The sequence below is a fragment of the Molothrus aeneus genome, chromosome 14 (assembly GCF_037042795.1).
Source record: "Molothrus aeneus isolate 106 chromosome 14, BPBGC_Maene_1.0, whole genome shotgun sequence".
Lineage (NCBI taxonomy): Eukaryota > Metazoa > Chordata > Aves > Passeriformes > Icteridae > Molothrus > Molothrus aeneus.
Window position 1 is genome coordinate 10,079,160 of NC_089659.1, and position 26,610 is coordinate 10,105,769.

General features: G+C 38.0%; 1 protein-coding gene across 2 annotated transcripts in view; it reads left to right on the forward strand.

Annotated features, from left to right (window-relative positions):
* The first annotated feature begins 2,835 nt into the window (after nt 1–2,835).
* Nucleotides 2,836–26,610, forward strand: part of THOC2 (THO complex subunit 2) — a 49,527-nt gene continuing 25,752 nt past the window's right edge. For both annotated transcript variants that reach the window (XM_066559235.1, XM_066559236.1), the window contains exons 1-14: nt 2,836–2,979; nt 8,765–8,820; nt 10,007–10,098; nt 11,219–11,270; nt 13,339–13,409; nt 14,083–14,204; nt 14,945–15,078; nt 16,150–16,316; nt 16,986–17,078; nt 19,352–19,507; nt 22,425–22,597; nt 22,720–22,915; nt 25,365–25,406; nt 26,414–26,544. In XM_066559235.1, coding sequence (XP_066415332.1) covers nt 2,918–2,979; nt 8,765–8,820; nt 10,007–10,098; nt 11,219–11,270; nt 13,339–13,409; nt 14,083–14,204; nt 14,945–15,078; nt 16,150–16,316; nt 16,986–17,078; nt 19,352–19,507; nt 22,425–22,597; nt 22,720–22,915; nt 25,365–25,406; nt 26,414–26,544 — 1,547 coding nt within the window. In that variant the 5' untranslated portion in view covers nt 2,836–2,917. The remainder of the gene's footprint in view (nt 2,980–8,764; nt 8,821–10,006; nt 10,099–11,218; nt 11,271–13,338; nt 13,410–14,082; nt 14,205–14,944; nt 15,079–16,149; nt 16,317–16,985; nt 17,079–19,351; nt 19,508–22,424; nt 22,598–22,719; nt 22,916–25,364; nt 25,407–26,413; nt 26,545–26,610) is intronic.

The window sequence follows — 26,610 nt, forward strand, 5'->3', positions numbered from 1 at the left end:
GGTGACACAGGCATTTCCTTTAATGCAGCTGGGACAAAGCCTTCAGAGTACTTCTTTATTCAGGCAGGAAGCACAGTAGGTGACTTAAGACTGTGCTGTGACATATCCTGCCTTTGCAGGCATCATTCTTCCTTCTTTTCAAAATTTGATTTTATTCCATTATTTAGAAAGGTAAATGTCAACCTGTAGAAATAACAGAAAGAAACACAAAATTGTCGTGGCTTTTAATAAGGTTCTCTGACTCGTTTATACAAATCTTAGGATGCCCAGGATGCTTTTTCTAGCACACAAAAGCCTCATGAAAAGATGAAGAATAAACTATAAAGGCTGTTATAGAGCTAAAGTATAAGTCTTATTTCTTAACCTATGAATTCCTCACAATTCGACTAACATCAGGTGGTACTGAGAAACTAATTTCACTATATAAAGATGTTCACCACAAAAGCAAGGATAAGTCAAAACTGAATATGATTTTATAGCCTGGAACAAAGACTACTCTGTGTCAAAAATATATTATTCTGAGGAGGAATTGGTACATACTTATTTTAAAAATATTTTGCTTTGCCTACATTACTTCATTAAAATGCATGACTGTCTATGTTTCAGAGCTTATATGTCATATACATAATTAATTAACTAGAGTATATTTTATATAAATTCTACCACTAAATGTTTTGTATAGTACCATAGAAATACTGTGGGTTCTTCTCAGAGCAGATTTTAAAACTGGTTCTGTCACGTATATTTCTACATTGCATGTACTATTTTTTATTTTCAGCCTGTCCCAGTCCCTAACTAATATACTTCAAGAAAGAAGTGGTTTAGATTCCTTAAGTAAACTTGGCATTTAACCTGTTGGTCCTGCAATGACTTGATGGCTTTATTCTACTGCATTTCTCCATGACTGTCTCTTCCTCTTGATCATGAAGGCAAAATCTCCCATTTTTATATTCAGACCTTATGTAGCTATTCCTACATACATCCTTGCACCTAATATATTTTGCTAGATTCTTGTTTTCTGTTTCTGTGTCTGTTAGGCTTATATTCTAAATAGACTTATTGCATTTGCTTATAACACCCTCTCATGTTATTCCTCAGGCCTGCAATTCTTTGCCTCTTATCATCCACACATATGTTTTAAATATATTTATTGAATTTTTATTTTTAAAATAACCTATCATAAATAAATTAGGCATTTGTAAACTGAGTGTATCTTCTATCACACTGCATATGGTATCCTGGAATGTGGTCTGTATCTAATTAAAAATGTAAGTATGAGAAGCAGAGAATCTGCCTCCTTTACTACTTGTGTTAGTGCAGAGTTTAGGGGCTGTAAGGGATCCCCTTGAAGAAGGTGTTGCTCATAGGGCCCAAGAACAGCAGCATCCTGCACAACATACATCTTGTGGGAACTGGCTGAGAATGATCATTGAAACAAACACTATTCCCTCTCTCAGGCAGAGTTATGCAGATTTGCTGAAAGGCCAGCATTTCTGAGCAGAGCTATATATCGAGGGGAAAGCTTTACACCCAAGGCTGGCAAGGTGATTCACTTCAGCGTGGAGAACAGAGCGCAAGGCAGCGAGCACAGCAGGGCTGGTACCGAGCACAGGGGCACTGAGGCCTCACCTTGAGATTTCATTTCAATTTCCCCGTTTTCTGAATTTCATCGTATTTGTGAAACAATTCACAATACTAGAGGAGTAGAGGAGGAAGCATGCACAAGACTAAGAAGACTTAGACTTGAGAGGAAAGAGAAATGTCTGAAAAGACTAAAAACATGTGCTGCCCGACGAAATAGAGTATTTCAACCCTAATATCCCAATTAGCAACTGAAGGGAACACACAACAGCTTGCGGAAACTTAATGGGGACAAGGGATATGTAACAAAATAGGCACAGGCATGAGGGGTGACACGCGGAATACGGCATCCATACAACTGTTTGTCCTAAGTGCTTGTATCGGAACGACCATTTACACGTGTCACAGCAAGTTTTATGCAAGACCTTTTTAAGCCGCTTATTCAAACGCTTTACCGTTCTGTCCACGGTTCTCGGGGCTGGCGGCGCCCCACGCACGCGCGTACGACTCCGCGACCGGAACGCACATGCGCACACGCGCCCCGCTGTACTAACACACACGCCACACGCGGGGCGCCCCGCCCCACGCCTGTGGCGCGCACACCGCGGCTCCAACGCGCACACACACACACACACACACACACACACACACACACACACACACACACACACACACACACACACACACACACACACACACACACACACACACACACACACACACACACACACACACACACACACACACACACACACACACACACACACACACACCACCACCGCCGCAGGGCTCTAAGGCGCGCGCTCGCGCGCGCACACACACACACACACACACACACACACACACGCAAACCACCACATGGCTCTAACGCGCGAGCACACGCGCGCGCGCACAGACACACCGCCACACGGCTCTAACGCGCGTGCACGCACACCGCCACACGGCTCTAACGCGCGTGCACGCACACCACCACACGGCTCTAACACGCGTGCACGCGCACACACACACACCCACACCACCACACGGCTCTAACGCGCGTGCACGCACACGCACACACCACCACACCGCTCTGACACGCACGCGCACAGTACCCTACGCCCCCGGGACTTCAGTGCGCACGCGCGGGAGGCACCGCACCCCGCCCCGCCCCTCCCCGCTGTTGTAACGCACACGCGCGGCCGTGGCACCGCCCCGCGGCCCCCGCGCGCAGGCGCAGTTTGCACCGCCGCCTCCCCGCACGGCGCGGCCGCGTCCCGCGGTTTCTCGCGGCCCATCCGTCCCCTCTGACCCGGCGCCGCCGCTGCTCCATCCGGGCCCTCGGCGCTGCACGGGGAAGATGGCGGCGCTGCTCCCGGCCGAGTGGATAAAGAACTGGGAGAAAGGCGGCAAGAGCGAGTTGTGAGTGCGGGGCCTCGCCGTGGGGATGGATGGGCGCTGCGGCCTGCGGGAGGGGGGCGAGGGCGCCCGGGCCTCGCCAGCCCGGGAAGGCTGGGGGGCGGCGGGGAGGACGTCGGTCGGGGCTCCGTCCTTGCTGCTGGGCGTAGGGTCGAAGCCATGGTCCGGATAAAGGCCTGGGCCGCCCTCCCGTCCGCTTCGGCCGGGTGCTGCCGCCCTCCGCCGACGCTCGGCCGCCGTAGCTGGCTCGGCTTTCCCGGCGCCCCGAGCGCCCCCTTCCAGCCTCGGGGCCAGGTTTGTCGGGGGTCGAGCTCATCTTCAGCCGCCCCCCGTGGTAATAGGGACCCTGAAGCGCTCCTGTGTCGCTGGCTCTACAGTACTGACCCTTTTGGCAGAGGCCCCAGCCCCCGTTCCCACTTTTTTACCGATTCTGATAGGACTGGCCCCGTATTCTTTGACCCAGGCAAAATACGATCAGGTAGTCACGCTTGTTCTATCCCACAAAGTAACCTTTGTGCACGGAGGGGTCCGGTTGCAACCTCTCAAATTAATCCAGGTGTACCAGAGCTTTCTGGTTTGGGCCTGTGTCTGTTTTAAGGCATTTTAATATGCAGGTTCACTAAATGTTGTGTTTCAGGAGTACAGCTCTTCAAGGGGTATTTCACCAGTTTGGTCATTTCATGTTTCTCTGGTAGTTTAAACAGGGGCGTTCTCTGCACTAACTATATGTTTTTATGTGCTCTTATTTTAATTCTTCCATGTGCTTTTGTTTTTTGTTGTAAGTAACAACAAAACTTCAAATTTTGCTGTTTTAAATATGGATGTTGCAGGAATCACTTAGAGAAACACTTCTTGATAATCGCACATTTTATTATTTTCTTTTGTTCGTGTTTTCTGAATGGTTGTGCAGATTTGCCAATGAATCTTCCTTGTGCATGAGAGAAACGGCAGTGGGTTGGAGATTAGAGAATGTAGAGAATCCTGCACAAAACACTGTTATTTCCAGAGCAACTATTTTGTAATGAAGGGCCCCCCCTTTATGGCCATGTAATTTTTGGTTTGAATTATGCTGGAACCATTATTGTGTTAATATGCAAGCTGAACACGTTGAGAGGCCCTGTGGAGTTTGCAAGAGAACAGACATTTCCTGGCTGATCACAGAATGGCAACTGCACTGTGTTGGTTGGGTTCTCAGCACTCTGAGCTTTGTAAGAGGCAGCTTACATGGCTTTTGACCATGATAAAACCTTCTAGGATTCTTCTCTCCCCTCGGAGCAGTACTTCTTAAACAGGATGGGAGGAGAGTGTTCATCTGCTATGGGACCAATAAAACAAAATGATTAGCTGGATTCCTGTATTTGTGGTACTTGTACTTCATTTGGGAGACTACTTAAATGATGTTCCAGGCATGACTTACAGAGCAGTTTGCAGATGAGGCCATATGCTTTAAAAGGAATGCAATTGTGTCTGGATAGCAGTTGTCAGGTTTTGCAGTGGTAGCTTTATAAATTCGAGGAATATGCATGAACTTATTTTCTAGAATCTAAGGTGTATACCTGTAGACAATATGTAGAGAACTTATTAGGAAGCCAGTTTTATTGGGAGAGTCTTCAGTGCCTAACTTCTTGTTTCTTTTTCCAAAACTTCCTATCCCCTGACTAATTAGAGGAAAACAGAGCTAGGATGCTATCATTTCAGAATTTCAGAGTGAAACACATGAAATGTTTTTAAGCATTAAAGTAAAAAAGGAATAAATGCAGTAACACTACTTATCTTTATTGAATTATTTGTCTAATACTAGTATGCCCAAGAATAAAAATCAGGTCTAGTCCTAAGTTCACTCTTGGTCTCTGTGGTCAAAGTGAGGACAACTCATTGTAATGATGTTAGAAAAGTGGGGAGGGGAAGGATGCTGCAGAATGGCAAAACTGACATTACTAGCAAATAGAAGAATTACAAAAATGTAGAAGGTTTTTGGTAGGCATTTTAAGGAGATAAAACCCCTTCATAATTACTAGAAAAGATTAGTTCTTATGGGAAAAATATTTACTTGCTGGAGCGTGAAATGGCTTACATGATCTGGCTAGATCAGTTGAGATAGTATTTTGGCAGTAGTGGTTACCTAAATGAAAACACATTTCTGTGTTTTGGGGGAAGAGAGAAGAAAATAAAATTGAGAGAAGAAAATGGTTTGTTTTAATTTGGCATTTCAATTTCTACTGGGGTTAATAATGGATGCTTAAGATAATTGCTCTGAGTTTTTTTGTTTTGTTGGGGTTTGTTTGTTGTTGTTGTTGGGGTTTTTTTTTTTTTTTTGAATGGTGTGATATTTTTGATTGTGTGATCAACTTGTCATTATTTAACAGTACTATCCAGAAATCAGAAGGTAAGGATTTTGTATGTCTTAAGAATGTCATAATGTTAATTAGTAATGCAGTGGTGACCATTTGCTTCTAAGACATTGTTCAGAGACATTGGTCAAAACTGTACAAGCTTTGAGTTTATTTAATCAAGCTACTAATTTGTAATTGTGTCTAATAAAAATACATAAATGTGGTAGTTTCAAGTGTATGTAGCTGCCAAAACTACATTGGTCAGGATGTGGTCATCTTACGTGTCACTTTTTTGTTCAGATGCTTCTCTATCTAAGTACACTTGACTAAATTGTGTTCATTTGTTTGCTACTGGCAGATACTGGTGTGCAAATGAAGTTGGAGTCTGAGGGTGACTACTTATGCTGCTCAGTCTGGTCTCCTTGTAGACCTACTTGTGTGTACTGTCTTGGTAGGAAAATGGTTGTGTTTTCCACAAGATGCTGGTCTATGACTGCAGCCCACGTGGACACTTAGAACACCCTTAGTAACTGGTACCTTACCTTGTTCTGTGAGACATTCAGCACATCAAGGAGCCTTTAGTGTGGATGGAGGACTTTATAATAAAGTACCTGCCTGGCAGTTCATGCAATGTAGGCCTCAAACTGAAGAATTTAACATTCTGTGAATGTAAAATTTTGAGACTCGATCTTTCAGGCACTTCCAGCTTTTTTGTTACTTTAACCCAACACTGTAACATTCATTGCTCATGCAAGTGAGGGGCCGGGAATCATCAAGAGAGTTTGGTGTAGTTGTGCCATCCTGACTGCAAAATGCAATTGTTTGTACTTTATCTCAACTAAAGAACTACCTGCATCAGTTAAGGTATGCATATACTTAAATGTGGGCAGGCACGTGCACTTTGTGATAATTACTGCTTTAACCCCTGTGTGGGAGTGGAATGGAGGTTATAGGACATGGTGTATGACTTGGGAGATCTCAGTTCTGCTGCTGCCTCTGCCATGCAAACTTGTTCACACTGCTTCAGAATTGGTGTTCTCAGCAAATCTATCCCATCACAATCCAAAAGAAATTTAATTTTGAAACTGTGGTTTTTCAAAAGTGATTGTGTGTTATTTTAAAAATATTTTTTACAGTTTTACTTTCAGATGAAGAGATGTAGGTTTTAGTAGAGCAAGGAAGTTCTCCATCCTAAGCTCACAGCAATGAGCTACCAGGTCAGAGTAATAAGTCAAATGAACACTTACCAGATTGTGTCTGGTGAAAGTGCAGCTGTTTTGATTTCAATTTCATGCACTCAGGTGAGACTAGATGGACTAATCTCTTGTTGTTACTGGAAAGGAGGGTTTCTGCCATGTCTTCAGTCACAGGGTGCCTCTGTGGCCTCCTGAGAAGTGCTTGAACTTGCAGAAGTGGCTGAAGACTTGGGTTTTGACCAGTTTTCCGCCAGGTTTGTCAGTTGCACTGATGTAACTGATGGGGGCTAAAACTGCTGCTGAGAAGGGAGGAAGTGTTTGTGAATGTCCCATTTCTGCAGTAACAAACCATTAAATCAATGCAGCTGTACTGCCTGGCAGCACCTACAGGAAAGGTGGTCTTGCTTTCAGAGAATGCCTCTAGAAAAGAATAGAATCATAAGAAGAAATACTTCTGCCTTTCTTTTTTTTTGTCCAGTTTAATAATTCAGGGGGTTCTAATTGCAAAAATTAAGCCTGTTGTTTTGCAGATCATCTTAGAGTTTTTTACTATATCAAACAGATTTGTGTCTTAAAGTAATGTGGTGTTGTTAATACTATTTTGATACTCCTGGAAAGGGAATGGGAAGGTCTTGAAGCTCTGATTTTGCATTAAGTTGTACTTGAAAGAACTCATCAATCCAAGCAGACAGGGTTGTTGCTTTTGTAACCTGGTTGAGATACCATCTTAGGACATAGGGGCCATAGTGTCGATCTCTGAAAATTTTTTTGGCAGCTGATGTTTCACTTTACTGTTATTAGTATAGAGAATTTAGAAATGAGTGCTTATAGGATACCTGCTTTATGAAGAAGTAATTAAAATTTAAGAAAATTGATTTTTATTGAATTGATACGCTCTTTGGGGACAGCTGGGGGAAAATCTATTCTTTAAAAAATGTAACTTAACATTAATGAAAAATAAAATACCTATTCCCCTGTTTTGCTGTCTCTATTCTGGTTATTTCCAAATATATTGCATTCTCTTCAATACTGTTTAGAACATCTTAGCCATACCTTTGCTTTTTGCTGAGGTTCTATGTTTCTGCTGATTGTTATGTGTGAAACTCCCTAGTTTCCAGTTGTCTAAAGGGTGTGTATACCTTATATTTGCTAATTATAATCCTTTGATTACTAGAACAGCTGTTTAGTCTTGCTAGAGAAGTGGTAATCTATATAGGATGCAAATAGAATGAGTAATGGATTGCTACAGAACTATTTTTTACTGTTATTTTTCATGATGAGCCTCTGTAACAATTGCACATAACTGCCTTATTTGAGACAGCTTAAAATGGCTCCCACAGCAAACTGTAGTCTTGCCATCTTATGTAGGACTGAGACATAGCTCTGATACCCTCCTCAGTTTCTGCATGTGAAAGATACTTTGAAAAATATGTAAACTTTTGGCTGAAAATGTGCAAATGTGACAAAAATTCTTAAAATATTCCCTGGTGTCTGTTATGATAAAGATAAATCACTACCTTTCTTAAATACTGTCACTTTTAAATAGGAAACTCCTTTTGAAACCTCTTGCTGGGGTGACAGTAGTGGTAGAGAAGAGGGCAGATCATTATATCTTGGAAACATGTCCATTTCCAAGCTGTCAGTGTAGTGGAGAAACATTTCTTTTCTAACACAGGGAACTATTAATTTCTCTCGTGGCACAGTTTGCACAGTACTTGGAGTGCTTTTTGCATATGGCTGTTTGGTTGAGGGAGCCCTGGGAGCAGCCAGTCACAATGCAACATGACAGGTTTCTGCTTCCTAGAGTGGATTTTTTTAGGGACTAGAATAAAGAAAAATTCTGTCTTACTCTTGGTGAAACAGTGCATGAGAAAATCATGCACATATTTTAATGTTAAAAGTTTTTTACAAGCAGGAGTTTGAAAACTACCATAGTTACAGTAATTCTATGAGAAGCATTTCCTCATTGGATAATGACAGTAGGTTATTGCTGGGACTTCCATGCTTCCACATTGCCTCATGTTCTTACTTTTCTCAATGTTAGGAAGAATATTTGGAATCTTGTGTTTCTTTGCTGTTGTAAGTTCTCTGAATTAGGGTTTATTTTGTCATCATCCATTTAAACCGTCCAAATCTAAAACTGTTTCAGCCAGAGCATCAACAAAAAAAAAACCCCAAAAAAACAAACAAAAAAAAACCCCCAAAACATTTGTATCCTAATATCTAATGATTGTTTTTAAAACATTTGTTTTATTTTAGTGTGCAGCTGTGTCGTGCTCTCAGTGAAAACAAAAATCATGATGTGGGTTTCAGAGGTAAGTTGAGTGGTTTGTTTGTTGGTTTTAGTTAAATAGAAAACAAGCCTGGAAACAGTTGATTATGGTACCTTTGCATGTATGTGCTTGGAATGTTCATGTATGGTGACCATTAGTGGGTGCTAAAGGTGAATACTACAAATACAAACATCTACTACCAGGATTGCTTTCAGACATCCAGGGTTTTTTTTGGCAGCATCGTCCAATGTTTGATCTGTGCTGTAGAAAATGGAATTCCATTTTGCAAACTCAACATAAAATTAGATTTTATTGTAAAAGTTATATATATGAACCCTATGGTATACAAGTGTGAAAGTATCCTATCTGTGTTAAAAATAATTTGTTTTAATTCACCCACAGTGGTCTGTAGTCCCACATTACTGACTGTGTGATTTAAGGCATTAAGATCTGTGTAACTTGTTATTGAATTTAGTTTTTTGAGCAAACCATGTGGTGAAAGTACAAGGTGAAAACATGGGGTTTTGTTATTATTCATATAGTAAAAACAAAACATTTTTGTGTATTATTTAAGAACATTACAGGTTTCTCACAGCTGATTTTACAGCCACCGTGTTTACATTTTGCAAGGTTTTTCTCAACTGGAATACCTCTGTTTAGTGCTTCAGCTTATTGCAAGCATTTTTAAGGTTACATTCTTGAGTTATAGGAGACTTTCCTTAGACAAATAAAGAAATAATCCTTATCAAGCATCTTTTCTCCAATTAAATTTTACTTTTTCCTAGAGAAATGGGTTTTGAGAGCGTATCTGTCATGAGGCATGACTAGAAAGTACTGTAATGTTTTCTTATGTGTGTGTAATATGATAATATTATAATATGTGTGTATAATATGACATTGATGTGAATTAGAAGGTAAGGGTGTCTTTGTTAAGTCACCTATCAAGACTCAGGTCACTGTATGCAGGATGGTAATTTTTCTTCCCATTTTACTGTTATTCCATGGACTCTGCAGAGAAAGTGGATCATTGCTCACTTTATGCTTGTGTGAAATCTTAGATTTTGATGATCAGTCTTGATCTATTATCAATAACAAGGTAATCCCCTTTACTGGTGAGGGAAACATATCTCCTTTACTTGTCTGATGTCTGCAGCATTACTGTAAATGTTGCTTTAACAGACAAAGGATTAGCTAATATGTTCCTTCGTCATCTCTTGTCTTTCAACAGATATTCAGCAGGCTTTGTATGAGCTTGCTTACCATGTTGTCAGAGGAAACTTAAAGCACGATCAAGCTTCTAATGTTCTTGGTGATGTCATAGTAAGTATATATTTGTAACAATTGCTTACTTACTAAAATCTTTCTTATAAAAGCCAAGATGACATCCAAGCAGGAAAATATTCAAGAGATTTTTCTTTGACATGTCTAAAAAGTCATTCTTGTCAAATTCTTTATTTGTGTACACTTGATATATATGTAGACTGGAAGGGTTTCATTTTTTCCCTCTACTTTTCATGGTGAGGGATAGATGTTTCAGCATAAATTGAAAGTTAAGTCACTTTTAAAGGGCACATGAAGACTGAAGTTGTTAATAAATGCTAGAAACAAAAGTTACTTGCTCATGCAGCACATCTGTGATGCCACCTTCTGGTTTTTACAAGTGTGACAATGTTCCACTTTATTGTTGGGATGTCCAAGTTCTGTGATGCCCTTGAAATAATGCATTAGACTTACTTTTGTTTGAAAAAGATTTTTCTTAAAATGCTTTGAATAAGTGGAGAAAATAAGGGAGAGAGTAATTTCATCTGAACTTTCGATCTTACCAAATATCAGTTAAGATGGTGAACTAGGAAAAATACATTAAAAAGCTTTTAGAAATGATTTCTTAATTTTGCTAAGTTGCTGTTTTGAGATGTGTGTGGAACATTAAGGAAAAATGTGTTGCAATAATCTAGTGTATCCTTTTTGGTTTTTTTGAACTTGGGCATTGGTGTTGAGGGAAGGCAAGGCTGTAGGGCACCTTGCTGTTGGGGTGGCATGAGAAATGTTGGATCTTTGGTTGCTGTAGGAAATCATAATCTGTTTGGTGCCTGAGAAACTGCAGGTCACTTTCTGGGCTTCTGCTCCTCACACAGAGATAAAGGAGGCAGAGGTGGGCCAAGGAGGTGGAGGGACCAACAAGGAGGTTTTGTCCCTGGTCACAAAATACACTTAAATTACATTTCAAGGTTACAGGGTTTCACTACGTATCAATAGTTAGTACAGCACTTACATTAGATATTAGTCACTAATTAAACATCTGCATTATTAATAATATAAATAATATGCATTACTAATAGACCTGAACTTTATGATGAACCATTATTTTATATAATGCAAACACTTTCTAAGCTTGCATATTGGAATTTCTGCGTTCATTAAGTGAGATCTTGTTTCCTAGGAATTCCGAGAAGACATGCCTTCAATCCTAGCTGATGTATTCTGCATATTAGGTAAGTTGGGTTCCCTTCCTTTCATTGCATTGCAACAGATTTGGAGAAATTCAAGTTATGTGTATCTGCTTGTTGACTTCTTCAGGAAATTTCATTAAATCTGTAAAGCATGATTCCTCTTTACAAAGCATGTGTTGATTCTTCCTCAGTGTATCTGTACTTCACTTGTTAATGTCTTTTCATTCTGCTTTGTTCTGTTATAGTTTCCAGAAGTTTGCCTATTAAAGGCAGTGGAAGTTGATCTGCCAAGAATAGTTAAAGGAGCTAGCTTGTAAGAGTGTTGGATGTTAGCTAATGGCATCAGTGACTTAGTGATGTTATCATTCTTAAATATTTTTAATAAAAGTTGACTCACTGGTAGGTAGATCCTTTCTCCTCAGAATGTGTTCTGTAAATATTTTTGTCTGTACAGTCAGTGTTAGTGAAATGGAGCTAATTTTCCAGAAATGTAAGGGCAAATGGCATTGAGCCACTATCTGCCAGCTGAGCAGGCTTTAAAGGTTGCATGTCTTATTCTGGTGATAACTTCTGGATTTTTATGTTGTAATATTGATCCAAAGCTGTTGCTCTCAAGTCTACCAGCTTTAACTGCCTGCAGTTTCTGTCTTGCTCCATGTCTGTGTTTTTCAACAAATTTCAGAAAATTCTTTTGCTGGTCTGCTCATCACAGATCCTGTGTGTTGCGTGTATTGAGGAGTGAGGCATCTCTTGTGCTGTGCTTGCCTGTGAAGAGAGGCACCTCATTAAATTTGCATGTGCAGCCTTGGTTTTGTACATCTGAATGATAAATTTTGACTTTTTTTGTATTGTTTTATTCTGTGTACTTGTATAATCATTTTGTAATAACTAGTAATAATTAGTTTTCATAATGCAGTATTACACTGATGTCCTTTTATAATCTGCATTAGAAGACTTGAATTAGCTGCTTCTTGAACTACTTGAATAACTGAAACTAGTGTATCTGTCTGCCTTTTTCTATTTATTGTTCTTTTCCCTCTTTCCGTTAAGTTAGTGTGTAGCCAAATGCCATGCTTTCACTAGTAGCAGAGAATAGTGTGGCTAAGGAGCTGGGTTTCAAACTTTGGGACAAAGGACATTTGACAATTTCTTGCTTGTTTCCTCTAACTCTGTTTCTGCTCTAATCAATATTTGCTACTATCAGGATTTTTTCCCAATTGCATGTGTTTCAGTATATGAGAATTTTGATTTGTCCACTCATCCACATACACAGGGAAAAAATTTTTAGTGGAGCTTGTTCTTTGGCTTAGAGTCTTGGCTGCTGAGGTCCAGGCTGATCTGTTGTCTCCACTTCTACCCTACTACAATCACTGGTTTTCAGTCTCTTTAGAGTCTTCTTTCTGACATATTTGTTGCTGATGTTTTCTCTGTGGGTATGTCTGGTGGGGTTTTTGTTGGTTTGTTTATTTTAAGGCCTGTCTTGCATTCTGTTACGGAGTTTTCTACTCCTTGTACAGTTCCTTACTTCCTGTAATGATGTGCTTTTTTAAAACTGCTTTCTTTAGAAGATTTGCTTCCCTGGCCAGTGTTCCATGGCCTGTCTTCCCATAGGAGTGAATTGCTTTCAGTAGTTGACAATACAGAAAGCATTAATGGTAGTAGAGAACCACAGCTGGTAAGAGACTGCAGACAGACAGTAAATGGTTGTTCTCTGAAGCCACAGGGAAAAAGATGAGAACATTACCTTAAGGCCAGGGTCGTGCAGTTCTCTTCACTGGTTTGTATTTCTGGTTTTGTGCTATTATTCATCTTTAATGATTGCCATAAACATTATTCAGCAAATAGAATGGCAAGAAAAATTATTGCAGCGTTCTTCTGGTTTCTGTTTTACCTTTTCATGAGACTTTTGGATGTGTGAGAATTGTCATCAAAATATTATGTGAACCCCATGGGGGATGAGTGGGTGGGAAGTGGCAAGAAACTGCTGTGCTATCAATAAGTTCCTTTGCCTTGTATTATCATTAGTATTTATCAGAATAGTTACTGAAAGAAGAAACTCTCAAAATTTCACAAGTAAAAATTGCTTTCCTCCCTCCATCTTCTTTTGTAGATATTGAAACAAGTTGTTTAGAAGAAAAAAATAAGAGGGATCATTTTACACAACTGGTATTGGCCTGTTTGGTAAGTTATTTTCCTTGTCAAATTTTGACATGCAATTTTTCCAGGTATAAGAGTGTTGAAGGTTGATTTTAGTTTTCTCCAGAAAAGACTATAAGAGTGTTTTCCTAATGCGTAAATAATTTAAAAATTCATCTCCAAAGTGTTGTGATAGAAGAGTATAGTACAACTCCCTCTTGAGTTCTTTAAAGAGTTTTGAGAGAACTTAAATTTTTCCACCTGTAAGTTTAGCAGAAATTTTTCTTCTGAAGTATGCCTTGAGTTGCACTTCTTTATGTAACCTCCTCTTGTGTTTAGAGGTAGCATTCCTAAATGCATGGGATAAGCTTGATTTGTAGGAAAGTTCAGCATATGAAAATAAGACTTCTTAAAAAATAAAGAATACTCTTTGTAAATATGCTTTTCTTGGTAGTAATGTCCCTGGATGCTATGAGATGTAACCAGCAATTAGACTCTAGGGCTTGTTTCTTCAGGGTGCTCTTGTATATAAAATCTACCACTGTAAAATTCCGGTTTCAGTTAATAGTGTGTCAGCTTTGTCTGCTTCTGTGTTTGAAGCAAAATGCAAACTTTTTTCTGTTGTAGTCAGAAAGCACATGCAGCATAAAGTAATAATTGTGTGGTTTCTAGGTCTTTGTAATTGACAGATCTGGTGTGTGTTTTTGGTGTTTTTTAGTATCTTGTATCTGACACTGTCCTAAAGGAGCGTTTAGATCCAGAGACACTGGAGTCATTGGGACTCATCAAGCAGTCTCAACAGTTCAATCAAAAATCTGTTAAAATAAAGACAAAACTATTGTAAGTCTTGGGGCAAGGGTTGTCTGGGGAGTGGGTGGGGAGGGGCAATGATGATTAGTCTGGTAATAATGTTTTCTTCCAAGTGCTCAGTCTTCTTTGGGAAATATGTTTTGTTGCACTTTAACTTGCCATTGACAAAAGAATTCTGTTTGCCCTTAGTTTTCAAACTCTTGAGAAATATAAAATCTTTCTCATGTTATCTACGGCTTTTGCTACAGGGATTCCATATACAGATATGTGAATTTACAAAGTATAACTAAATTAATTATTGCTCTTGCATCAGTTAAGAATAGGTTTTGTTTTCATAACTAGGCAAACATAGTTATTTTAGTTTGGGCAACACAGGTTATGTTTTTTTTGGTGTATGTTTGGTTTCTGTCTCTGCATCCAATGTTTCACTGTCAAAGAACATCACATGAAACAGGAATAGATTCTTAAGCATGGACTGCCACAGAGCAGTTCTCCAGAGTAGTGTGTAGAACAAGCTTTCCTGTTAAGTGTAAGTCTAATCTTTTTAATTGTCTGCATTTGAAATAAGAGCTGGATTTGTTTGGAGAGTGCATGCTACATTACGGGTATTCATATACTGCCTTTAATAGTTTTTGCAACAGCTCAGGTTAATAACAAGTTCTTAAAAATGTCTTCAAAATTAGCATTTTGTATAACAAATTGCTAAGAGCATAAGTAAGCTTCACTGGATGCATGTTACACAACAGTATTTAATTTCTCTTTATTTGCAGTTATAAGCAACAGAAGTTTAATTTGCTAAGAGAAGAGAATGAAGGTTATGCAAAGCTTATTGCAGAATTGGGTCAAGACTTATCTGGAAATATCACTAGTGATTTAATCCTTGAAAATATCAAATCTTTAATAGGTAAGGAATTTATTGAAAGAATATGAGCATTGGTTTTCCTGTATGATCTTATGACTACATAAAGTAGATCAGCTTGGATAGAATTATGGTATCTTGAAGTTCCCATTTCTGTGGAAAAATGAATTTTGGGAATGTTGTGTAGGTACACTTAACTTAAAATACTGAATTTATGGTGTAGCCTTAGATATGCATGCTGTGATTTTAACATCTTTTGAAGATGTGCTTGTCAGGCAGATTGGAGCATAGCAAAGTAATGCTTTTTACTATTGAATATATCAGTTCAATGCATGAGCATTCTTTTATTCTTGAAGATACTGAATGAGTGATTCCTCGTGAAGAGAAATGCAAAGTAGGAAATGTTCTTCCTTTATCTAGTTCTTTTAGTGATTTTTCCATATTTCTAAGTTGAGTGATAAAACAGGAAATACCTGTAATTACCCTTGTTTTACACTTCCTTTTTGAATAAAGAATTCTTTACAATATATTGATGTTTGCACCAGTGCCTGTCTTATATGGTGCCAGTGTAGTAATGAGCAAAAGGCTGTGCTGCCATTTTATTAAAAAAGTGCTTGCTCCCCTTTTGATAAAAAAAAAACTCTTCTCTCTTTGCTGGCAATAATGCTGAACTGACAGGGCAGGACCACCAGGAGGTTCAGGGTCTAGCTCAAACCAGAACAGCTTTTGGATTGTAAAGTAATTACTAGCTGGCTGATTTGTGACTGAATGAATGTGTGGTAGCACAAGAGAAGAAGCAGCAGCTCATGACTTTTGCTGGCCCTGTGGTGTTGATGAGGTCAGGTTTTTAACTATTAAATGTTCCCTTTAAGTTGTTAATTTCTACTTTTGCTGTAATCTGGGTTGGAAGTCCTGTTTAGTGTTTTTGTGTAGTTCAATATTTGACAAATCAAAATGATTGGTGCTGTATTTATAGGTGATCCAGATTATTTTGTTACTGATAAATCAGGTTCAAGTTTAACTGAAAAGAATTAATTTTAAAAGTTACTGCATTTGTATTTTAGAAACAGAGTGAAGATGAAAATTAAGCTTTTCCGCTCTCTTCTTCTCCACTAGGATGTTTCAATCTTGATCCTAACAGAGTTTTGGATATCATCCTAGAAGTCTATGAGTGCAGGCCTGAGTATGATGATTTCTTTGTACCACTGATAGAGTCTTACATGTACATGTGTGAACCTCAAACTCTATGCCATATCCTTGGGTTCAAATTCAAATTTTATCAGGTAATGTACTTCCATTATTAGTTCTTGGGTTTTGTGGTTGGTGGTTGAACTGCAGTCAGTAATAACAGATTTTCTGCAGCTGTTTGGTTTTTTTTGTTTTGTGTTTTCTTTGGGTTGTTTTTTTTTTTTTTACACATAGAAATTAGGTTTTAAGTTGAAAAATTCTGGTATTGAAAGCAATAATTTCATTTTTTGAGTGGGAGTCTCTTACCATATTTTACAGGAGAATGCTTCATGTTCTCTTAAAAGAGCTGAAAACAATCTTGGTACCTTCCACTTGAACTTGTAGAGTTATGTAAGGACTGGCGTGAACAAAGGGACTGTACATTATAAACAGGACTTATCCCCAGGAGTGAGGAGCATGTTTGCAGGAGAGTTATGGTTAATATTTGATAAAATACTCAGGTTTTTTTTTTTTTAAATGCATAGTTAGGAATTGCATACAAGAACCATAGGGTGTGAAGGTAAAGGTTTTGTTTCTGAAAATACTGAATGTGTATTACAGTAAAGTCTAGTGACTTGGAAGTGATAGCTGTTAAATAACATGGTAACAAGGAGAACTGTGGGTTAATATGTTTCATCTGAACAGAAATTGAGTGGTTCCTGTTTTATAATCTTCTGCTGTGGTCTGATTACTTTTTTCTTATATTTTGATGTTGTCCATTTTAGGATCCAAGTGGTGAGACCCCTTCCTCCTTATACAGAGTTGCTGCTGTCCTTTTGCAACATAATCTCATAGATTTGGAAGATCTTTATGTTCATGTAAGTGACAGTACTATGCTGCTAGATGCCAAAGCTAAGGACATTTTAAAAGAAGAAAATCAGATATACTTTATCCTGTTTCTAAATTTTCAAGCTCATGATATTCTGTGTAATACCTGTAAGTGTACAATATTTAGTGATTCTTAACATTTTCAGTGCTTTCTTTATGCCACATATTCAAATAAGGACACATTGAAGTATAAATGCTGATAAACTTTATTTGAATTATCTGTGTAACATTCTCCAGATTTTCTACCTTCTGGCAGAGTAGGAAGTTGGAGATAAATGCCTAAGTAACCTTCGTTAGGAATTAGACCCATCGAGTTCTGCTTCACAAGATCAGTTTTTGAGAAAACTGCTGGGACAATCAGCTCCAAACATTGTTCTAGTTTAATAGCAGGGTTATTTTTTAAAAATGCTTGCAGGTTCCTGAATAGGCCTCTCATTCTCTACAAGAATTCTGACCGTTTATTAGGTTGAAAGAAGGAAATGAACTTAGGTGTTCACATATAATCAGAGACTTATTTCTTTATAAACCAACATTCCAGTTTGATGAATGGTTAACAGAATGTTGTAGTTATCAAATAAATTTTACATTATATAAGAATTTTTAATTTCAGAATATCCATGGATAGTCTTAAGAAATTAAAGATTCAACTCTTCCGCTGAAATTGAGGGAAGAGTTATAGTTACATCTGTGGAAGGTTTGGAATGTAGTCCTGCCATTAATTTGTGTGGCATTTCCTAGCCTTAGTCACAAACTGATCAATATTGACTTGCCAATAACTGTCCCTGGCTTCATAGGATTATTTTGGCTGAAAATGTGTTGGGTGGAGCAAGAGTAGGAGTGCATGTCTCAGATAATTGGTGTGGAGTGAGGAATGTGTGGTGATAAAGCTTGTTTTTAAGAGAATGTTTGTAAGCTTACAAAACATGCTCAAACTTGGGGTTACAGTTGCCTGTGCAATCTCAGCTCAGACTTGTGCAGGTATGGGCATGTTTTATTCCAGTCTCAGGCTCGAGGGTCCCTGCAGTCATCTGCACTGTTCACCTGCATGGTGGTGATTCTCAGTCTCATTCCAGGATCTCTCTGCATGTTGGATGTGGTGTATTTTTTTAAATCTCTTTTCAGTTCAGGTTTAATTTAACTTGCTATGGAAGTTTCTATTGAATAGCATGTAGGTGTTGAGTCTGGAGGGGTGTTCATTGTGTGGCTCCCATAGGAGAGCACTGCCAGGATTATCACTCATATTTAGAATGTTCTCCCCACCTCTGCCCTCCCTGGACTTCCAAGCCTGTAAAAACTGTTCTCAGTCAGTGTGTATATACACACAGCCATCTAGAATGCGTGGCATCCTAAAGATACAATTTACCCATTGAAGTTCCACACTAGCTGCTTCTTGGTGAAGCTTATTTCTGTGAAATGGAGGAGTTCTTTCCTCCTTCAGTGATCAGTTTGAGCAAAGAAAAACCGAGAAAAATCTTCTCTGGTTAAAACCATTAGAAGAAGAGATGAGTGCATCAAAGAGGTCATGGCTCTGCAGTAAGTTGATTACTTACTTGCAGGGAAAGTGTCATTTTGGTTTCAGGAGCTAAATTGAAGTTTGGCTTTGTCAGAAAAGGAGTTTTTCTTTTGTCTCACAACTTGACCTTTTAATCACTGAGTTTAGGTTTATATTCCTCGCCCTGATTATTCTTAAGTACAAGACTGTGCTGAGGTTTTTTACATACTAGGTACTTTATTTAAGATGGTTTTAAATGAACATATATAACATGTGTTTAATCCACATTGCTCATAAATAAAAAATTAGGTACACTTTAAATTTATTATTTCTTTAAAATAAATGTGGAATGAGAGTGTGTTGCTAAGTAGGTTACCTGGTTTTCTTGGTGATTAAATTTTTCTTCCCTATAGATAAGCAATATTTTGAATATTCACTTGGATTAAAGGCCCTGAGTTGTGTTAATGTTATCATGAATTGTGTGTAATTGTCACCACAAAGCTATAGCTGGATGGTAAACTGGAGGGCAGGGGGGTCACAGACAACAAATGGTTGTGAAGAAGTAGAGTGGTATTATTTCTCATGAGTCCTTGATTTCAGAATGGTCTGCTATTAGTGTAATTCCCAGTTTGGCAGCAAGGAAAAGAAGCCAGTACCCTGAAACACTGTCAGATTAGTAACAAGAAAGGCCAAAGTTCTTCTCCAAGCTCAGGTGATCCACAGTAGGAGTTGGTCACTTCAATTTTGAGTTATAATGTTCTGTTTTTTCAGCTTCTACCAGGGGATAATGCCATCATTGAGGAACACAAGCGAGAGATAGTGGAAGCTAAACAAATTGTCAGAAAACTTACCATGGTTGTCTTATCATCTGAAAAGACTGAGGAAAAGGAGAAAGAAAAGGAAAAAGAGGAGGAGAAAACCGAAAAGGTGACTGAGTAGCTTTCTTTTCAGTAATATTATTTGAATTACATTAAACAAAACAATTGTTATAAAAACATACTTAAATTTATTTGAAAAATATTTACATGCTCCTTGGATGACTTTTATTAGTCTTATAACACTTCTATTATATTGAATGTACAAAAATGCATGGTTTGGGGTTTGTTCTGGATTTCTGTACATAAAATATTCTTGGTTCTATGGCTAATTGATTTCTTCCTTCCCTTTTTGTTGTATCAGCTCCACTAAGTATGCCCCAGCATTTATACACTTCACAGCCTTTAACAGCTGCACTTCTCGGATTCATGATAGCATAATCCTAGTTGATTTCATAAAAATAAGGATGTTAGTTCTCTCAATCAAGAATTGGGACATAAAGAATTGCCAGACTTAGGGATGTTGGTATAATTATCCTGAATTGTAGAAAAAGCTTATAACTGAGGATTTCTACTTGTAACTGCTCACTGTGCTTTCTTTTAAGCCTGTATCTCCATATGTGTAAATTTAATTCTTCATTTAAGGTCCTACTAAGTCAGATTTTTGTTGCCCCTAGGTCTAATTTGATTTAATGTGTCCAAGCCTTACTTAAGAAACAAAGTTATTTGATCTCTTAGAGGCCATTCTGTTATCTTCATTTGAGTGCTTAAGTACTTCTTAAACACCTTATTTAAAACATAAAAAAGAAAAATAAATGCTTGATATATGCATTTTTAAGTTGCATGCTGGAGTGAGGGGAGGGATCTATCAGTCTTGGTGGTTTCTGTTCTTGAATTTCTGTATCCTGCTGTATTCCTTATCAATCTGGCTTGTCTACCAATTCCCACTTCTTCTACACCACCTTGATTCTGGTAATCTCTGACCTCCCTTTCTCCTTTCATTTTGCTTTCCTGGCTTGAAAAATCTAATTCCATTTTCTTCCCTCAGGCACCTGCTACAGTTGCTGACCTCTGACTCTCAACTGCAGCCACAGCTGCTGCCTATTTCTTTCACTCACTTTAAATTTCTGATCCCCTCCCTTTTGCTTACACCACGTTGCTTTGGCCCACCTTCTCTGCTGTCAGATGGGGCTGCCCAGAATCTTCTGAAGTGTGCTTGTCACCCTCTTCTGATGGAAAAATAAACTCATGATGGGACATGCAGAGTGTATGCATTGCAAGTCATGTCAGAGGAATTAAGACAGCTTTCATGACTAAGCTTTAGGATTAAGAACTAGGGAATTTTAAGCTTTAGCAGAAACTGCAGCATTTTTCTGAAGGATTAAAATGACAAAGTCTATGCCTGTGTGATGGGAAAATTAAGAGCTGTACTTAACAGAAACCAATTTCTGTGACTGCACACACTGTTATGCAATGCATACTGTTTCTTAAAAAAGCTTCTTTCTGTGTTAAAAGTACTTTTGTATGTGCTTAGCTGTGCACTTCATGGCAGTTAGGGGAGTAACTACATGTGAAAGGTGTTGTCAGCCTAAGTTTAGGCACATAGTATCCAGCACATCATTTCATGTTCTATTTTTGATACAGTATCATGGAATAAATGCCTGCATAAGGAAAGCAGTGTTTACAAAGTATTGACCTGACTCTTTTTTAGAGCCACAACGTGCTTATTCTGTGTGGTTAAAATTCATTATTATCTAATGACTCTAATATGAATAATTTAGTCTTGACAAATGTGCTGCCTGCTTTTGTCTTTTAAGGTGCATTTGCCATAACTGTGATAGGACATGCAGACAGGTCAGAGTGTGGGCAGCAGGAGTGGGTTTGACAGCAGTTCCAGACTGACCCCTCTGTGCCAGACATGTCTTGGCTTTTGGCTCATGTCAGAACTTGCTTACCCAAAAGTCAAGCAGCGTGTGAGCTCCATAGGTTCAGCATGAGTAAAGACCTGACTTGGCTTTGCTGTGGAGCTTTCCTGTGCATGTTACCATGTGCTGTGCTGTTTTCTATTTTCAAAACTATCAGAAAAATATTTGCCAGTGTTAAAGTTTTAAAAAGGAAAAAAAACCACTAAAACCATGCAAACTGTAGAAACAAAGGAGTGTCTGTTTTGTAAGCAATTACTGTTCTTGTCAGTCTGCCTTCTCTGCTTGTGTGGTTTAAATAAAATTATACTTTGCTTTAAAATAATAAAACCATTTTGTCCTAGACTTGTAATCTTCCTTCCCTGGCTGTAAACATCATCTTGGGCTTGTAGTTACTTACAGCTAGTTTTCCTTACTGTTAGTCACTTACAAATAGACTTTTACCTTGGGGGCCAGGGAAAACCAATTTATAACAAGAAAATATATCAATACCATGCCCCTGGAAAAGTGCTTCAAGGCATGACCTTAGAGTCCTGTTTCCTCTTATGCCTGTTTTGCAAAGGGAATTTTGGAAAAACTTTGTATAGACTTGCACTTAAGTCTAGAGTCTCCTAGAATAGGTGCTAATGTGACACTTACTGTACAGGCACACTAGGATGGAGAAAGGGTTTGAGTGTGGCTTAGCTTTTTTTTTTTAATTCTAATCTGCTTTTGCAAGAGAAGTTTGTGCTTTTAAACTCAGAAAAACACACAGTATAAAGGATTCTCAAGTTGCATTGTTCTTAAATTGTCCTGTAAGGAAATAAGCTGCAATAGATTTTGACAGTTTGAAAAAATACGTGATCAGACATACATCAGACAACTTCATAAATTTCTGTTTTATTTTTAACTTTTTCTTTGATCTAGATGTTAAATTCTACATGGATTGGTTTATAACTTCTTTTGAAGTTTTCTTACTGTCTAAATGTCTAGCAAAGTTTTATTTTGCCTGTGTTTTTATTACAGGGTTGATATCCAAGGCTTTTTCCTCTAGCTGTGGATTGCAGCTGCTTAAGGAGAAGTACTATGGAGACTTTATGAACACGCTTTTTCTTTATTATCTTGCAGCCTCCTGATAATCAAAAACTTGGCTTATTGGAAGCCTTATTAAAAATTGGTGATTGGCACCATGCACAAAGCATTATGGATCAGATGCCTCCGTTTTACTCTACTTCGCACAAGCCGATCGCCATCGCGCTTTGCCAGCTCGTCCACGTGACCATTGAGCCTCTGTACCGCAGGTAAAGGGACAGCCACAATTCTGCTGCTGCACAGGGGAAAAACAATTTCTTTACAGCCTAATAATAAATACATTTCTAAAGTTTTCTATTTCATGTGGAATGCTGCACATTTTATTTTTCAGAGTTGGTGTACCTAAAGGAGCTAAAGGGTCACCAATTTCCTCTTTGCCAAACAAGAGAGCACCAAAACAAGCAGAGAGCTTTGAGGAATTGAGAAAGGAAGTGTTCAACATGCTTTGTTACCTTGGTCCTCATCTGTCCCACGATCCTATTCTATTTGCAAAAGTAGTGCGCCTTGGAAAAGCATTTATGAAAGAGGTTGGTATGACATAATAGCTGGTCAAAACATGAAAAATACCAATTACTCTGATGTCAAAAAATGCTTGTCTTGCCAATTGTGTGATATTCAAATGCTGAAACAGAATATGATCTTGACTAAGGACAAACTTGGAGAATCTTATTTTAATTTTTGATCAGTTTTATGATCTATAAACATCTTTATGAACAACTTAAGGCACTTTAGGTTTATAACCACAGATATGTAGTGATGTTTAATTTCCTGTTATGGTATTCATATTTTAAAATATTATCTGTGTGTATAAGTAAAAAACCCAACAGACATATAGTACTGATGTCTGGAAGTCATTTACATTATTACAGCAACAATGTAGTCAGCAAGGACTGATGAGCTAATATACGTGCAGTACAAATAATTTCAACTTTCTGTTCCAGCTGTTAGGTTACTTGGGAAACAGGGGATGTTGCATCCTTTTACTTCATTTTTTCCCCCTGTTCTGCCTAGTTAAAATGCTGCTGGTATTGATCTTGTGTCAGTGACAAATCTTTAGATGCTGCTAAGGATACGTTTGATGTGGAAATCACTTCAAGTTGCCAACTTCAGAAATTAACTGATCTCTTGAGATGGGTTACTGTCTTTGACCATGTGTCTGTTGAAGGATTGGCAGTATAACCTGTTTCAGAAGGCTGAAAGTTGAATTTATATTCTGAACTCCCTTAAAATGTACTCATTAGTTCAGATTGAGGCTAATGAGTTGTTCTGCTGCTTTTCTGGCAGTTTGCCATTTACCTGACAGTTTCTGGTTTATTCTCAAGTCAACAATAGGGGGTTTAATTTTTTTTTTAAACAGCAGCTCAGAGAAACTTTGAAATAAATAATTTTTAAATTGCTATTATCAATGAACAACCAGTCCACCTCCTCAAAACTTAAAAACCAGGGGCTTTGTTGCCCAGCATTTTATTTTAACTTATGACAGGAAATTGGAGAGGTTGATTGATCTAAGTGGTACTGGAGGGGAAGTTTTCTAGTTTATAACTTTTTTTTTCTTAAAAATATTTTTATTTCAACTGCAACTAACAAATATTGAAATACTCATAATTTGTATACCATCTGAGGGGAGGCTTTCATGTCCAGCTGTACTTGATGATGCAGAGCTAAGAACACAGATAATTCTTGGGATTGAAGATCTTTTTGTTCAAAATAGCTGATTTTGTCAAGAGAATTTATTCTTGTTAGGTTCCAGGACGCTGTGATAGGGTTAGAGACCTACAATAACTTTGGGTTCCATGTAGTCTTTGTAATAAAATCAGGGAAGGCTTCACCTATTTCCCTACTTCCATATCTCTGTATAATTTCTTGGCATCTTCTCATCCAGAATGGTAAGATTTCCCAGTGGTAAATAATCTGATTTCATAGCATGCTCATTTCTTGCTGGCCAGTAAAAAGACTGATAACACTTTAGTGATAGCTATTTTGCACTGACAGTGCAGTTAAGTGGGAAATTACAATTTTAAGGGACTAATGCATTTTATTGCTGTCAGCAGACTCTTAGGACTACTTTGTAATTGAAATATTGAAGGTTTGTGAGAAAGCCCTGTTACTGAGGATATGTACACTGGGATGGACATTACGTGGGTATAGGAATCTCTTGTGCAGGTTTACTATAAATATACTTATATGACAGTTTAATGTATTTCTGACAAGAATGAGCAACATTTTAGCTATTTGCTCTAGGTTGGAACTGTGAAGAAATTCGTCAGTGACAGAGTGGTTAAGGTAACATAGGGAAAGTTATTTTTAATGCATTGTTGCCATCAGCATGTTCTAGTTGTGAAACTACATTTAACACACAATAGAAATACTTGTAACTGAAGGTAATTTGGCTCTAAGTTAACCCATACAGTAGTTAAAAAGTTAGACTACTAACAATGCACTGCAGCTTTCATGCTAAAGTGTACCTTTAAAATAATTGTGCACTTACTGGTGTGATAGCTTAATATGCTTTTCATGGTGAATGGAGCAAGCAGAAAGAAAAAGTAATTTAATAATGAAGGCTAAAAGCTTAAGAGGGTGTTCCTGTGAGAGAAAGATGGGGGAAATAATCTGTGGCTGTTGGTAACTGCATTGGAAGTCTTCAGATTTTTTAGGTAGAAGGTGAATGCTTAGGCATTTTTTTCCTCTCCAGTAAGAAAATTCAATATTTCACATGTAATAGCAAGTTTCCTTGTATCTCTAGCTATTATTTCTTTTTGGACAAAATTGTACAAAGCCTCTCTAAATGTAAGGAATGTTTCATCCATGCATTTGAATTTCTATTTAAAAAAACTTTAATGCTGGCAGATATGGCAAATTAAACACTTAAGGAATGCTTGGCCCTTCAGGTTTATGCTTTTGCTGTGATAGCTCTTTTCTGAAACTGTAACTGTTACATTAACTGTGCTACAATTAACATGCTTGTCTTTGTTACAGTTTCAGTCTGATGGAAGCAAACAGGAAGATAAAGAGAAAATGGTGAGTTTTGGAGGAAGGTGTTTTTATGCAAGATTGTAATGGTGACCAAATGTGCATTTTACTACTTATTTGCTTGGACTGAGCTGGAAATCCTCCAGCTATTTATTCTATAAATACACTTCATGGTGGGGAAAAGCATAGAGAAAAGACATATTGGAAGCAGGAGAGATGTTTATTGGTACAATGATTTTTTTCTTTAATTGCCTAATTTGTTTACTTCAGAATTTTCTAATTATTATCAAAATTGTTCACAATGAAATCCAAGTGTTCAGTAGAAATCCAACTTACAAAGACAAGTGTTTGGGTTTTTTTTTTAAATCAGCAAGTGGGTTTTCAATATGAAGTTTCTGCAGTTTTCATTGTTACTTGTTCCTCTTTCTCACTAATACTGATTTCCTGAATTATTGCAGAGGAAATCCCTTTTGGGTTTTGTGTTTTGTTTTGGTTGTTTTTCATTGCCGTTATAGTTATTCTAAAATAGCTCAGTGGAAAAGAGAAAAGTTTAAGAAAGTTTGAGGGTGGTAGGATACTGAAAACATGGAAATTGGAAATATGTATTATGAACATGTATAACACTTCCGGGCTTTTATCTGAAATTTTGAAAATGGAAGTAAAGATGAGGAATACCTTAATATATTGAAGGCAGTTGCCAAAATGAATTTTTTCCTGTGTTGCACTTCATGCAAGTCCACACAATATCCATTTTTTAATGGTTTGATTCAAAAATGAGTGCAACCTGCTGAAGATTTCAGCAGCTTTGTTCTAGTATCTTATATAGTATAGGCAGACAAAATATTGACAGTATCTGTAGTCCATAAATTATTTACTGAATTATTTACGATGGGAGATATTTTTAGGTCCTGTTAGATTTTTGTTCTGGAAGTCTTAATCTTGTGGTGTACTTGTTTTTTTAGCACATTTTCCATTTGTATATCTGTGCACTGCATGTATAACGCTGCTTCTGGGGCACTTCCTGATAGTTACCTTGGGTTTTGTCTTTATCCCAGGAAACACTGTTCAGCTGTTTGTTGAGTATTACTGATCAAGTCTTGCTTCCATCTCTTTCCTTGATGGACTGCAATGCATGCATGTCTGAGGAATTATGGGGAATGTTCAAAACCTTTCCATACCAGTATCGGTGAGTAGAACGATTTGTTTCCATCCTTTGGAATGTGCTGCTGAATTGTCAGTTCTGAAATTCCTT